Raw genomic sequence first — 14,430 nt, 5'->3', positions numbered from 1 at the left:
CTTTCTAGTTTAGTTCATTAGGATGTTGTGGGGTTTGTCCCAATATCCATCTCAGTTTTTTTAGAGGCTTAATAGACAGACAGTCAGTTAGTTATTTCAGTTGTCTTTACTTTTCATTTCTTATGTTAAAGACTTGAGTTTGCCTAAATAGCCAGCTGAATGTTCCTTTATGACATTCTAGTTTCTCCATTAATGTTTATATGATGAGTTAAGTCTTCCGCTGAGTTAGTAAGCCAGACCAAGGGTTCGCTTGGGGCCAGCAATGGTCTTCGAGTGCCAGTCCCGCCCAGGGTGTAGGCTCAGGGCGTGACAAATTAGGACTAAAATGATCACTGTTTTTTATACACTAAGGATCGTTTTGATAACAACAACAACAATAATAACAACAATAACAACATACTCAATGAAATTTGGAAGGTAAAATGTGCGCAAACCTAATTGCCACTAGCTCGTGAAGGTAGAGCGGTTATTTTCAAAGACCCTTGGCTCAAGTGCAACAAATACAAGTAGAAAAAAGGAGATAGTGACGAGAATATATCAAGTAACAAGAAAACAATGCAAAGTCTATCCGAAAGGAGACGAAAACATCAATTATATAATGTGATAATCGAAACACAATGAACAATTTGCTGAAATAGATTATTGAAAACAATAATAAATATTAATGATTAAAAAATACTAAAAAAAACTACAATAATACATCTAGTACCATAACCATGGCAATACCCCAGCCACTAGGCAAGACAACACTACATTACCAACTAACCTTCTATCCGAATATTTGTCCTCTACACCTTCCTATCTAATGTCATGTCCTTGATAACCTGAAGTTTCATCATATCATGTCTTATCAGGGGCGGAGCTACCCATGCCCGAGGGGTGTCAGGGAAACTCCTTTTGCTGGAAAATTACATTATATATAGAGGTCAAATTTTGGTTTAATAAATAAATATACAAGTATTGACATGAGTTAAAGGTTTAGTCTAATAATGAAAGTGCTAAGAAAATTCCTTAAGGTGCATTTTCTAGCCTTGCTAGCCTCTTGAATATAGCCACACTTTAAGTCAAAAATAACTTAAAACATAAAAGAACTTATAGTGGTTTGAATTCCATAAATTATTCCTTGAATTTGAATATATAATAATCTGAACAGCTCTGTAACTCCTTGGTTCTGAGTCTTCAGACACTCAACGAAAATTTTTAACACAATGTAATCTTTTTTTAGTTTTGAACTTATAAAGGTTAATTTGGATTATATGGTTGATATATAATACTCATTTAATAATTAGTTATGTACTCTAATATATTAATTCTCCCGTCTAAATTGCATGCTGATAGATCTCTGCAAATTTAAATAATGTGTTAACAATTCTATGAAGAAGAAGGAAATTTATGCAATATATATAATCAATCTAATATTTTATTTTATTTTTGAAAAATTTAATTTTTTTGGATTCCGTTGATCTAACAACATTTTTAGTCCCTATCAATCAGTCTATCTTAGAATCATTACACATTACGGGTGTATTTGGTTGAAAATATTTTCATCATTCGTAGGTCAAATTATTGTGGAAAACATTTACTTTAGAAAAAATAAATTTGCAAGGACCCCTAAACATAAAATTTAATTTACCTAAAGACCCTTCAAATTATTATTAATAATTTATATTTATTATTAATAATAGTAATATATTTAACAATGATATTCAATTTTTTTTTAAAAATGTTTCGAATGGTCACTTACAGTCTTGGAAGTTGTAAATTTTTCACTTTTACGTGTTCACATCAATACATAATTAAGGAGCCACAATAATTGCTACAGATTCGATACGATTCAATATATAATTTTAGCTCAAATTCTATATTTAAGTTTAAAAAAAATTGTTTAATTTAATTATAAAAAAAAAAATTATTCAAAATCTAGTAAACAAAAAAGTTATAGTTCGAAAACCATAAACTAAATCTGGCTTCGCCTCTACACTTTATCATATAAAAAAGAAAAGCAACACAAAACAAAATAAAATTTATTCTTAATATTAACTAATCATTTTTCAAGTCTATTAAGACTAGACATCAAATATGCACTTCATTTTGTTTTTTCTTAACAATAATTTGTGAACAAGTAAAAATAAAGTGAACCGGAGAAATAGTACGTAAGAAAAGACATACAATTTCATAACATGACAAAATGTTCTACTACAGTTATCGCAGAAAATAGTTTTCTAATTGCATTGTCGGTCTGGTACATTAAGTAAAGTCCTGATTGCATGTTCTGCCAAATAAAGATTAAAAAAAAGTAAGATCTCATTTGTTTGTTCACCAAATAAATTAAACCAAATAATTTTTGAATACTTATTTTTCTTAATATATTCACATATTATTAATATTTAAATATAAATAACAAAAAAGTATTATATGATAACTTAAACATAGGAGTTTATTTAGGATTTTTATTTGATTACCAAAAATAAGAAGGATTCTTTCGCTGCTTTCTTGTCATTATTTTCACCTTGTTCTCCATCAACACCATTAAAGCAATTTGAGACAATCATCAATGGTAACTTTTTAATATTTTTTTCTTTTGAGAATCTAGACTAATTAATCTCATAAAATAATTATTCATAACTTATTAAGTCTTGAATTTTGTTTGAATAGGTGCTTCTATTACTTCAGACTATATTTTCTCTTCTTAGTTCATTCAATCATCAATACAAAAATTAATTGAAAACAAATATACCATCATATGTACTCCAATTTATTTAATTAATACTCAAAATTGATAGTATAAAAAATATTTGAATGTTTTTCCAAAAAATAAAAAGGAAAAGAAAAGGTGAAATATCATTAATCTTTTAAATGTAAAAGGTTAATAATTAAATTTAAAAAAGGGAAAATTCAAACAGTTGTCATTCGCCTCTCTCCCTAGGTTTCTCGCTCGCCACTCTCGGCAGTCTCTCCCTCGCCTCTCTTGCTTTTATACAAACACAAATGTATAAAATGCGTTTGTGTTTGTATAAAGCAAGAGAAAACTGTATATACAAATATGAATACATATATATATATATATATATATATATATTCGTCATATACACTTATAATTATAAAAATACAGATCTTCCCCTGCCCAATTCTCTTTTGCCTTTCTCTCTTTATAAAAACACAAATTATACAAATTACAATGTATAATTTGTGTTGTATTAAGCGAGAGAGAGAGATTTGATATACAAATATTTTATTCGATTCAATTGTATACAAATTCAAATTTTATGTAGATATACAAACACATAAAATTGAATTGAGAGGCTGCCAACGATTTATACAAATGAGAGGCTGCTAGTGATTTATACAAATGGCCTACCAGCGGAATTATACAAATCTGAAGCTCCTGCCAACTAGTTATACAATCTGATGCTCCATAGCAAACATAAAGTTATATGTGAATGTTACTCAATATATAAGTATTACTATAAAAATGATACTCCCTTTGTCCAACAATACTTGTCTGGGTTTGTACACTTCTTAAAAAACTATAAATAAAAGAATAATTTTACTATATTATCTTTTGAATATAATAAATACAATATCTTGAAAAGTGTAATAGAGAAATGACTATAATTAATGACGAGAGTAAATCAAGAACTAAGTATAAAATTATCCAATTTCATAAAGTGGGCAAATATTGCTGGATATCCCAAAATAGTAGAGTGGACATCTATTGTTGAGAGTAATTGAAGAGAAGTTAATTTTATATATATATATATATATATATCTATCATTTTGTATATTCACTTGCAACTTTTGCATGTTGGAGCATTAAAAGAAAATGTCAGCATTCCATGATTTCAGTATTTCTTCTTTTCTGCTTATCTTAGTCCTCTGCTCTCTAGTACAAACCATTGAAGCACAAGGTTACAGTCGTCGTCTTCCTCAACAAGAAAGTAATCTTTCTCATTCTTCGCATATAAAGTTTGAATCTTTACCGAAAAATAAAATCCATGATTATGAGTTGTTGTTGCAACCCCATGATGAAGATTTCACTGTTTCCATTAAAGCTGATAAGATTTTGAAACTGTATACTACTTTTATGGTTTTGCAGAGAATGCTCTGAAAGAAATAGCAGAGCAGTTGGGTAAAAAGGACTGGGATTTTGATGTGAATCCTTGTAATGGCACCACAGATTGGATTACACCAATAACTGACGAGAAATCGAAGTATATCAACAATGTAACCTGCATTTGCTCTACCCCTGATAGTTTCTGTCATGTACAAATCATGTGAGGCTTCTTCCATTGGCTCTTTTTCATTTGCCCCCCAATTTCTTTGATGGTCACTCAACTGAGGATTCTTCTATCATAAAGTCACTCAACTTTCTATTATAACCTTAAAATCACTTTAACTTTTTGATGGTCACTCAACTAAGGTTGTAAGTTACCATCTAGATATTATCTCAATTCTTCATTATGGGTGTTTTTGGTACTTGGAAAATGCTTTCTAAGTCACCTTCAATTTCTTGAAGTATTCTTTTCAAAGAATAGATATTTGGGAAAAAGTTTGAGAAAATGTTAATTTATGTCATCCATTAAACTTTTGGCTTATCTATGCTACTACTGTTTGAGAAAAAGCTTATTCGTACCATTATTTCTTAACTCTGATTTTGCAAAACCATTTTTACCGCAACAAGACTCCAAACAACTTTTAATACTTTTCAATTTAGATTTTAGATTAAATGTACTATTTTTGCTTCTTAATCCTCAAGAAGGGAAGAACATCAACTTCCAAAGTTCAATTCTTACGAAATCACCTCAAATTTCGGTCATGTCATTAATCTTTTTTTTAAAAAGAATAACCAAAATTCTAAAATAATTTGTGGAGTTGAAAAATCCACCTGTATTTAAAAAAAATATTCTAAAAAAGTGGAAATCATTCCCAAAATTCTGAAAATATGTTTTGATTCGTGTTTTTGTTGTTGTTTTTGACCCTAGATCTTTGTTCACTAGTGTTTTTTGAGTCTATGTTCAATATTCACGTGATTTGGAGTTGTGGAGAAAATTCTGCCATTAAAGGATGTTGAAGTTTTGAAACTTTGAGGAAATTTCAAGTGAGTCTTGTTGAGTTAAGTTGAATTTGAGCTCAAAAGATTTTGAGTTTTGGTATCTAGCTCGGAGGGAGACTACTCTTGAAATTTGAGATGATTTCGTGAAAAATTGAAGAAGTCGAAAATTTGATAGTTCTTGATGTTCTTCATACGTTTCTTGATGTTCTTGATAAAGAAGAAGCAAAGAGGATATTTGTTCAAGAATCATAATTGAAAAGTGTTAAAAATTGTTTGGTATCTTATAAACAATGGTTTTGGTAAAACCGGAGTTTTAAAAAAAAGGCATGGATGAGCCTTTTTTCTCAAACGGCAATGACATAAATGAGCCAAACTTTTAACGAATGACATAAATAAGCATTTTCTCAAAGTTCTATTTGAGCCTTTTCACTAGATATTTTTCACCAAAAGGAGATTAATCCAAACTCTTATTCCTAATCAATTGCTTTAACCAACAGTACTTATTCATTATTACTATCAGGAAAACATTGAACACCTGATATGAGTAGCATAACACCTACCTTTATACCCCTGAACATATAACACACCACATATGTTCCTTCCTATATGTCAAAACATTGTTTAATGGCTTATGAGAGCATATCATTGCAATAAAAAATAAGTTTCCTAATGATGAGAATATTGAAACCATTCAGTGTTAGTCATGGGATATGGTTTCTACATGTCTAGATTAAAATTGGCTACATGAAAGTTCAGCTGACTAAGAAATTCCTCAAAAGAAAAGCTAGCTGAATTTCTCTGTCTATTTAATACCTTCATATTTTTGATTAATCAGTGTGTTTGATTTAGTCAATTTTTCTGGAACCAGTCTGATTAGCACATGGTGATCTGAAAATTTTGAACTAATAACAACCTTTGCTTCAGATTTGGATAATGTAAAGCAAACAGGATTTCTTCTAATATCTTCTTATAATGTTAACAGATTACTCAAAGGACAAGATCTTGCAGGTGTTCTCCCTCCCTCCCTGATCAAGTTACCTTATCTCACGAAAATGTACTGTTTAACTGACTTGGATCTATATTTTCAAACTCTTGGGAGTTTTGCCTTTTTTTTTTTATTACCAAATAATCATTTTGATTATCCTTTGCCTGAGATATATATTGTTCAACATCTGTCCTGCAGTGATGTCTCGCGCAACTATTTGAGTGGTACTATTCCCCCTGAATGGGCATCTATCAAACTGGAATATATGTGAGCTGCACTTGAATTGCACTTTATACTTTAGACATTACATACAAAAGGTCCCTTTAATTTAAACTATCCAATAATTCATGGTTTTCAGGTCTGTTATGGTGAATCGACTCTCTGGGCCGATTCCTAAATACTTGGGAAACATGACTACACTACTTTATATGTATGTTCTCTTGGATTTCAGCACACTCATGAGGATAAGTAGTCTTTTTTTTTAACATTTATTGAGATGGACTGCGAAACTTTCAGGAGTTTGGAAAATAACATGTTTGATGGAACTATTCCAAAAGAACTCGGAAACATGGTTAATCTGCAGAATCTGTAAGGCCTTCCTAACTAGCCTCCTTTAGATGAAAAATGAATGGTTTTAGAATATCTTGACCAGTTAGTTGCCTTTTGCTTTGTGCAGCATTCTCAGTTATAATAATCTCACAGGTACGTTGCCCGAGGAAGTCAATAAACTCACAAAATTAACAGAACTGTAAGTACTACTGAATATACTTTCGATATAATGTCCTCTAGGTCCTATTGTTTTTCTGAATTCTCCTTCTTTCCCTTTTGGCATCAATGCAGTAGGCTGAGCGGTAACAACTTCACTGGAATACTTCCTAGTTTTGAGAGTTTGAAAAACCTTCAGAAATTGTGAGCATTCCCACACCATTTAATGCGTAAAACTAGTATTTTCTAGTTAAATTTAAATTAAATCAGACTTCATGCTTGGTTAACAGAGAGATTCAAGCTTCAGGTTTTGAAGGACCTGTACCACCAAGCATTTCTGTCTTGACTGAAATGAAGGAATTGTGAGTTGTTTTCTATGTTGCATACTTTCTTTAGTTGCTTATTATGGTGTCCCCTTTTATTTGGTTGGGATTTTATATTAATATGATGTCTTTACAGAAGAATCAGTGACTTGACTGGAAGTGCGTCAAAATTTCCGCCACTAGAGAACATGACAGGCCTAAATAAATTGTAAGTAATTCTCTTGAATTTGCTTTTATACATTAATGGTTCCATTACTTTCCATAGTTCTCTTTGCTGAAACTAATTTGTGACTGCAGGATGTTGAGGAACTGCAATTTATCTGGGGAGATTCCTTCTTACCTAGCTAATATGACTCAATTGAGTATTCTGTAAGTTTGCCACCTACTTTCACTCTAATTTGTTATCTTTCTCCCTTCCATACACAGCTGTTTTAACAGAATCACGCATGCCATGTTTGTGGGCCTTCTCTTTTGTTGTCGCGAATTCTGCTCAGTGTTTAGACTAGGAAACAGAAGGAGGGGTTATTGAAATTGAGTCTTAATTAAATGTTAACATCCTTGTAGTTCTATTTTCAGAGGATACAGCACTTCTAGAGTAATTAACTCCAACATTTGTGACCCTTTAGTTGCACAGGTTTATGCATGGTTTCTACTATATATATGCTTTCGCTGATTGATTGTATTCTTTCCGTCTAGAAGATCAACGGCAATTTCTTGGCTCACTTGACATTAAAACATGGTTTTGTTAGCATTTAAGCTTCCTCTCATGCCGAAATTCTTTCATTACTTTATCTTTAAAATATTCTTCATGCTATAGGTATTAAGTTGGTAAAGTATTGTTTCTGGATTGAATATGGTTATTGTTTTTGGGGCAGAGATCTAAGCTTCAACAGGCTTGAAGGACAGATCCCGGATCTGGAGCGCCTGGAGAGCTTGTAAGTGACATATGATAGAATTTAAACCTAAGACGTGGATGCCAATGTGCTGAGTCTTCAAACACGTTTATTGCAAAGAAATTTTAGTATCTGACATATTATAGGTTATTAGAGCTTGATTCATTTATTTGAAGTTTTTTTATTCAAATTGATATTAAATCTTTTGCTTCACAAGGTACCTGACAAGCAATAGACTTACTGGACCTATTCAAGATTGGATAAAACAGAGACATCCCAAATAGTAAGTTTTGATAAACATGGTTTTCTTTATTCCAATGAGAATGCTAGATTCTCTTTATCACAAGAACTTGAGATTCTATACACATATCGTATCCCTAAAAGAATTTCTCTTTAGCTTGTTGATTCTGTTATGCACCATTTGCAGTTATATAGATCTGTCTTACAACAACTTCAACGAGAGCTCCGAGCCAACTACTTGTCGGGATACCCTGTATGATCCTTGAACCTTATCAGTTATCAGAAACTCATTTTTTGTTACTGAGGCACCAGCTGTTGTTATCTCTAAGCTACATTTCCTTCTTCTTATCAGAAACTTGTTCAAAAGCTATAACTCAACAAAAAAGTCGTAAGTTATTTAACTTGTCTTATAAGACACTTGATGCATAGTTTTTCTCTTTAGAGAATTATCAACTGGTTCATGCCTTCTGACCCTTCTTTCCAACTTGATGCAGAGACCTTGGGAAATGCGTGTCAAGTCATCCTTGTTCAAAGAGTGAGTTTATCTTTCTACAAGACTCATTCATTTTCTCTCTATCTAAGATTTTGTTTTCATAAATTTCACATATATATATATATATATATACTAGATCTGGGAACGTGCGTTTATCCCAAAATACTTCATATAAATTTTGTATTGCAAATGACATATATCTTTTTTTTAAAAGAATATATATTTGATTATTAAATTGACTAAAAGTGTATAAAGTAAAAATAACTAACTATTGCACAAATTCAATATTCAAATAAGGATACTAAAATACCACATGCTAGGCTAATGTATATGGTAAATTCTCAATAATAATAACAACACAACATTAGAAAATTTGTACAATAACAAGAAACATAAATATTAAACTAAACAAATAAAAGGAGATGAGAGAAGAGAGCATAGACATTTTCTCTTTTTTTTTTTTTGTAATTGGTTTAAGTGTGTACATTATTGTGTCAAATGTCACTATTTATATGATAGTATTGAGAAACACAAAGAGTTGTCATGAATATGAGATTAATCCATTTGAGATTATGGTGAGAGATAGGAGTAAAACCATAATAAATATAATCAGGGAGTATATTTACATAATGAAGAATTAGTGGTAATAAAATGTGTGTGTACTAATATGATGATTTGCTATTTACTATGTAATATTTAATTAATTAAATAATTTATAACATTTAAATGTAATGTATGAGTAAAAATCTAAGGATAAAATATGTAAAAAAAAATAATTAAAAATATTAAATGTGTAATGGAAAATCATTATGATAATTATTAAGAAATTCACAGCAACTATCATTACGAAAAACCATCACTATTAGTACATGAAAGATGTAAAGATTGTAGATTTTTTTCTTGTTTTCTTGCTAATAATAACTTACAATTTAATAATGAGTATTGAATTGTAAGTCTAGCTAGACATAGGAGTGCTAATTACCATAATACGAAGAGTCAAAATTCATGAATCCCAAAATAAATATTAAATAAAAAAACTATTTTAAATAATTTCAAGATAATAAATTAATAGTTAAGGGGTATTTTTGTAATTCTTTGACTTAGATTCTTCCCACTTTTAGTATAACTAATTTATGGACACGTGTCTCATGCTAATTAATATAGACTTCCTAAAATGAAGTATATAATACTCTATTTAAATATGTATATACTGAGCAATTGAACAGTAATTCAGTTGAAAAGTAGATTCAAATGCAACATATATTTGTAATGTAATATTATTCATCTGTCATGTAACAAAATGAGATACATGCTTGGGAGTTATTCTATTTCTTCACGAAGATAGTAACTTTAGGTATGATACTAATAATGTTTTAAAAATAAATATCTATACTAAATTAAAAGTGAGAGGCCACAAAGCATCCAAAAATGACACTAAATGAAACCAATAAAGTTGGATTTAAAATCAGACTCATGAAATATATACATACTTATGAATTTGGTGCAGTAGCTATTCCCAAAGTGATATTTTTTGGAGCAAACTAAAAATATAAAGTGTGTGAAATAAATAAATAAAAAATATTATCTATACACATTATTTCGTAAACACAAGCCATATTTAAGCAGTAAACAGAAACTGAACTTGTTCAAAGGGAAAAAATAGTATTACCTTATGCTAGGCAAAACTCAACAAATAAGAGGGCGATAGTAATAGCTTTTTGTGTAGTCTAACAGATGAGGAGTAAGAATAAAATGATAAAGAAATTTGACAGGGTGGTAACTTTATAAAGTGCAAAGAATATAAAAAGGGTATAGAGTATTTAACTGATTAAAGTTTAAAAGACAAAAGATATAAATGCTGTAATATGAAAAGTTTGATACATTAGTTAAATGATCAGGACAAAGTGGTTATTTTTAATATGATTAGGGATATTTTTGTAATTCAACTTTCAACTATGGAGCTTCCTACTTTTAGTATAACTAGTCTCTGGGCACGCAGAGGCGTATCCAGGATTTCGGCTAGATGGGTGCACGATTACGAAAAAATGTATCTCTAATATAAATTTGATCGATTTGACTTTTAGTTCATAATATGAATCATTAAAGTTTAAAAATTATAGGTCCAAAATATATAATACTACTAGTTTTAAATTTTAATATACACATTTGAATTTAATTAATATAAAAAATGTACAATGCTAAATTTTTTTAGGAATTCTCAATGTAACACACTTGAAAATTTTGAAAGAATAAAGGAAAAAAACAAAAAAAAAATTAGTTGAAACGACAAAAAGTGTAATTGATAACCACTTGAAAAAGTGTTACTCAAAGAGACAAGATAGATATAAGATTTAAATTTCTATCTCTCACTTAGAGAAGTGCACCCAATCATCATCGCATTTTTATATGATACTTTGAACATGGGTTCACACACCTATATTTAAATATTTTAAAAAATATATAATACTACTATATATGATCTAGAGAGGGGAGCATGGGTTCACGTGAACCCACGACACCCCCTCTAGATACGCCTCTGTGGGCACGTGCGTTGCATGTGTGTCCCATGTGTAATGAGTAATAAAATGCAATAATTATAAATTAATCTTTAAAAAATTGATAAGAAAAATCAAATGAGTGACGTATTTTAATTAGTATTTATAATTAAATTTCTTTTAAGGAATCAACAATAAATTTGAAATGTCAGTAATAGTTAGCAAACGTCTAATAAAGTCAAAAATGACTAATTTGAGCTAAAATAAAAATGTAGACTTACTACAATTAGAAATTCATAGAAATTAAAGTATAGAATTCCAATGGAGAGAAGCGTAAAAAAAAAGAAGAAAATACAATATATACATCATTTTTAAAACTTTAGTCATAGCAATATGGATGAAAATAAATACATAATCAGTATATTATTTTTCGAGTTCTTGTCGATATCTTCTCCCATAATTAATGAAGATTCAAGAGTCTTCTTCATTGAGTCAAACTAAAACATAAATCAAATAGCACAATAATAATACACGTGTTTCTCTGCTATAATTATAAAATAAAAAGGATAATCTTAGGAAGGTAGATGTTTCATGAAATGATGAATTTATATAGATAAAAATGGAGGAATATCAAAGATATCTTAAAGTTATAAATTAAATATTGAAGGTTATAAATATGAAAAACATGAAAGTTATGAATATTATTATTAAGAGTAGCAATTGAACAAGCAATTAGATATGAATTATGAAAGTGAGTATTTAAAGCAAATAAAGAAGATAAATAATTAATAAATAAAAAAGAAAAAAAGTGTAGTGCAAGTATTTGCGTGTAGAATCTTTGCTGGTGAAATAACCCACACTAAAAAGTTTCTTTTCTTAAATACCTTTGAAATAAAATTAATAACAACCAAGTTAATGAGCCTTCTGATTTTTTAATTGGGCATACAAAAGTTATAACTTTAAATAAGTGATGAGTTTTGACCTTTTAAATATAAAGTTGCAATTAAGGGACTGTACGTGAGTTTAATAGTGACTTTTAAAATTCTATGTATTGATTTGAGTTAAATGGGACAAAGAACGGCAAATGAGGAATATATATATATATATATATATATATATCGAATAAATTAAAAGAGATAAATAAAAAATCATTACCAAGAAAAAATGTAACTAATTTAGTTATTAAAAGGGTAAAAATGTTAATGTAACTAATTTAGTTATTGAAAGGGTAAAAATGTCTAACAATTTCTTTGTCTTTTAACTTTTGACTTAACACCTTTTCATTTAATATTAATATAATAATAATATGATATGATTATAATTTAATATTTAATTAATTAGTTATTTTATAAAAAGAAATTAATGTAGGGGTAAAATGATGATTCAACTTCCCATGTAAATTTTTATAGATCTGTTAAAATGATTTAACTTTAGGGGTAAAATAATAATTTAACTTTCCATGTAAATTTTTATAGATTTGTTAAAACAATTAAACTTCTATTAAAACATGTATGATTTGAACTTTGGTTAGCAGTTCGTAATGAATGAGTTACAAATGATTAATTTGAGCATAAAAAAACTTACAACAATCAAAAGTTAATAGAAAACTAAATTAAATAAGTCTAATGGAGAGAAGACAGAAAAAATAAACGAAGAAAATAAAATAACAACATACATATCCTTCTCAAGCCTTTAATCATGAAAATATAAATGGAAAAAAGAAATATTTAGAATTTGTACATAATTTTTCAAATTCTTGGCTACGCTACTCCCATAACCAATCAAAATTCAAGAAACTTCTTCATCATGTCAAACTAAAATATGAATCAAATAAATAATAGTGATAAGTGCTTCACTATTCTAATGAAAAGGATGCTTTTGGGTAAGGATGCAATGAAATAAACAAGATGAATTATATAGAGAAAAATAAAGGAATATCAAAAGATATCTTAAAGTTTTAAATTAAATAATTTGAGGTTATGAATACAGAAAGCATGAGAGTTATGAATATTAAGACTATCAATTGAATAAATAATTAGATATGAGTTATGAAAGTAACTATTTAAAGCAAATTAAAAAAAAAAAAAAAAAAAAAGATTATTCACCAAAAAAAGGAAGAAAAAACACTAAAAAAAAAAAGAAAACGTGGGGTAGAGGGGAAGGATCTGTTATTATAGGGAGAAGAGGAAAAGGTCACTCATAAAAGTTACTAATAAAGAATCTGGAGGACTAATGATATGCTGTTACATAAGATATTGAGATAAAGGTCTGAAAAATACCCAACTTTGGTCGGATTTGCTGTTGTGATACTAAACTTTCATGAGGACCTATAACCTCCCTAGACTATTTAATACAGTATTTTAAACATATATATTTGCCCACGTGAACATATAAAATAATGCAAAATTATAAATAGTAATGTGTCCATGTGTGCACATATATACCTTAAAAATACACTATTAAATAGTTCAAGGGGTAAAAAGTATTGTATTAAATAGTATAGGGAGGTAATAGGTCCTTATGAAAGTTTAGTATCGCAACATCAAATCCGACCAAAGGTGGGTATTTTCCAGAGTCTTATCCCTAAGATATTTAAGCAGTAATTATTTATTATTTATAAGTAAATAAAGCAACTGCTAAAAAAATGAGGTAACTATTGGATAAATATATGAATTTGTAATATTTTAAAATCTTCTCACTTTTATTATTTAATATAATAATATGATCCAATTAGTATTTATTATTTAATTAATTAGATATTTTGTAATATTTTTTGTTTAGTATAGAGATAAAATGAGGCTAATATGAAAACGAAAAGAAGTAGAAGAGATATAATTGCATAATTAATTTATCATAGTGATTATTATCTATTTATCATTTAATTTTTTTGTACATGAAAATAAATTAATAATTTAGTTTTTAGAGTTTATAAGGGAATAATTTATTTCTTTATTAATGTCATTATTATTGTAGTAACTTAACTTTATAGGGATATTTTGGTATTGTAATTTTCAATTTTTTTGCTCCCACTTTTAGTAATACTAGTTTTGAGCACGTGCGTTGCACGTGTATTCGATGCTAATAGTTTAAACTTCTTAAAACATTAGAAATAACACCAAAACTGAAAGTGAAGGATACATGCTCAATTGATGAATAGTTCAATCGATATTCACTATCATCACAAAGTACATCACACCAAAAGTTAATATCAAATGAAGTTGAAATGATCCCCTTAGTTTTAAG

The 14,430-nt window shown here is 28.8% G+C and overlaps 1 protein-coding gene and 1 pseudogene across 1 annotated transcript; both read left to right on the top strand.

Annotated features, from left to right (window-relative positions):
• The window catches only part of LOC102578576 (uncharacterized), an 83,467-nt pseudogene that overhangs the window by 47,480 nt on the left and 21,557 nt on the right, over positions 1-14,430 (top strand).
• LOC107057727 (probable LRR receptor-like serine/threonine-protein kinase At1g07650) lies at positions 3,802-6,416 on the top strand. The gene is made up of 5 exons (XM_015313779.1): positions 3,802-3,938; positions 4,097-4,274; positions 6,036-6,061; positions 6,237-6,305; positions 6,397-6,416. Exons 1-4 carry the CDS (start codon positions 3,824-3,826, stop codon positions 6,257-6,259), a joined length of 342 nt encoding a protein of 113 aa, XP_015169265.1. The 5' UTR covers positions 3,802-3,823; the 3' UTR covers positions 6,260-6,305; positions 6,397-6,416.

The sequence above is a fragment of the Solanum tuberosum genome, unplaced genomic scaffold (genome assembly GCF_000226075.1).
Source record: "Solanum tuberosum cultivar DM 1-3 516 R44 unplaced genomic scaffold, SolTub_3.0 scf00265, whole genome shotgun sequence".
NCBI lineage: Eukaryota > Viridiplantae > Streptophyta > Magnoliopsida > Solanales > Solanaceae > Solanum > Solanum tuberosum.
This window is presented reverse-complemented; position numbering and strand designations above follow the sequence as displayed.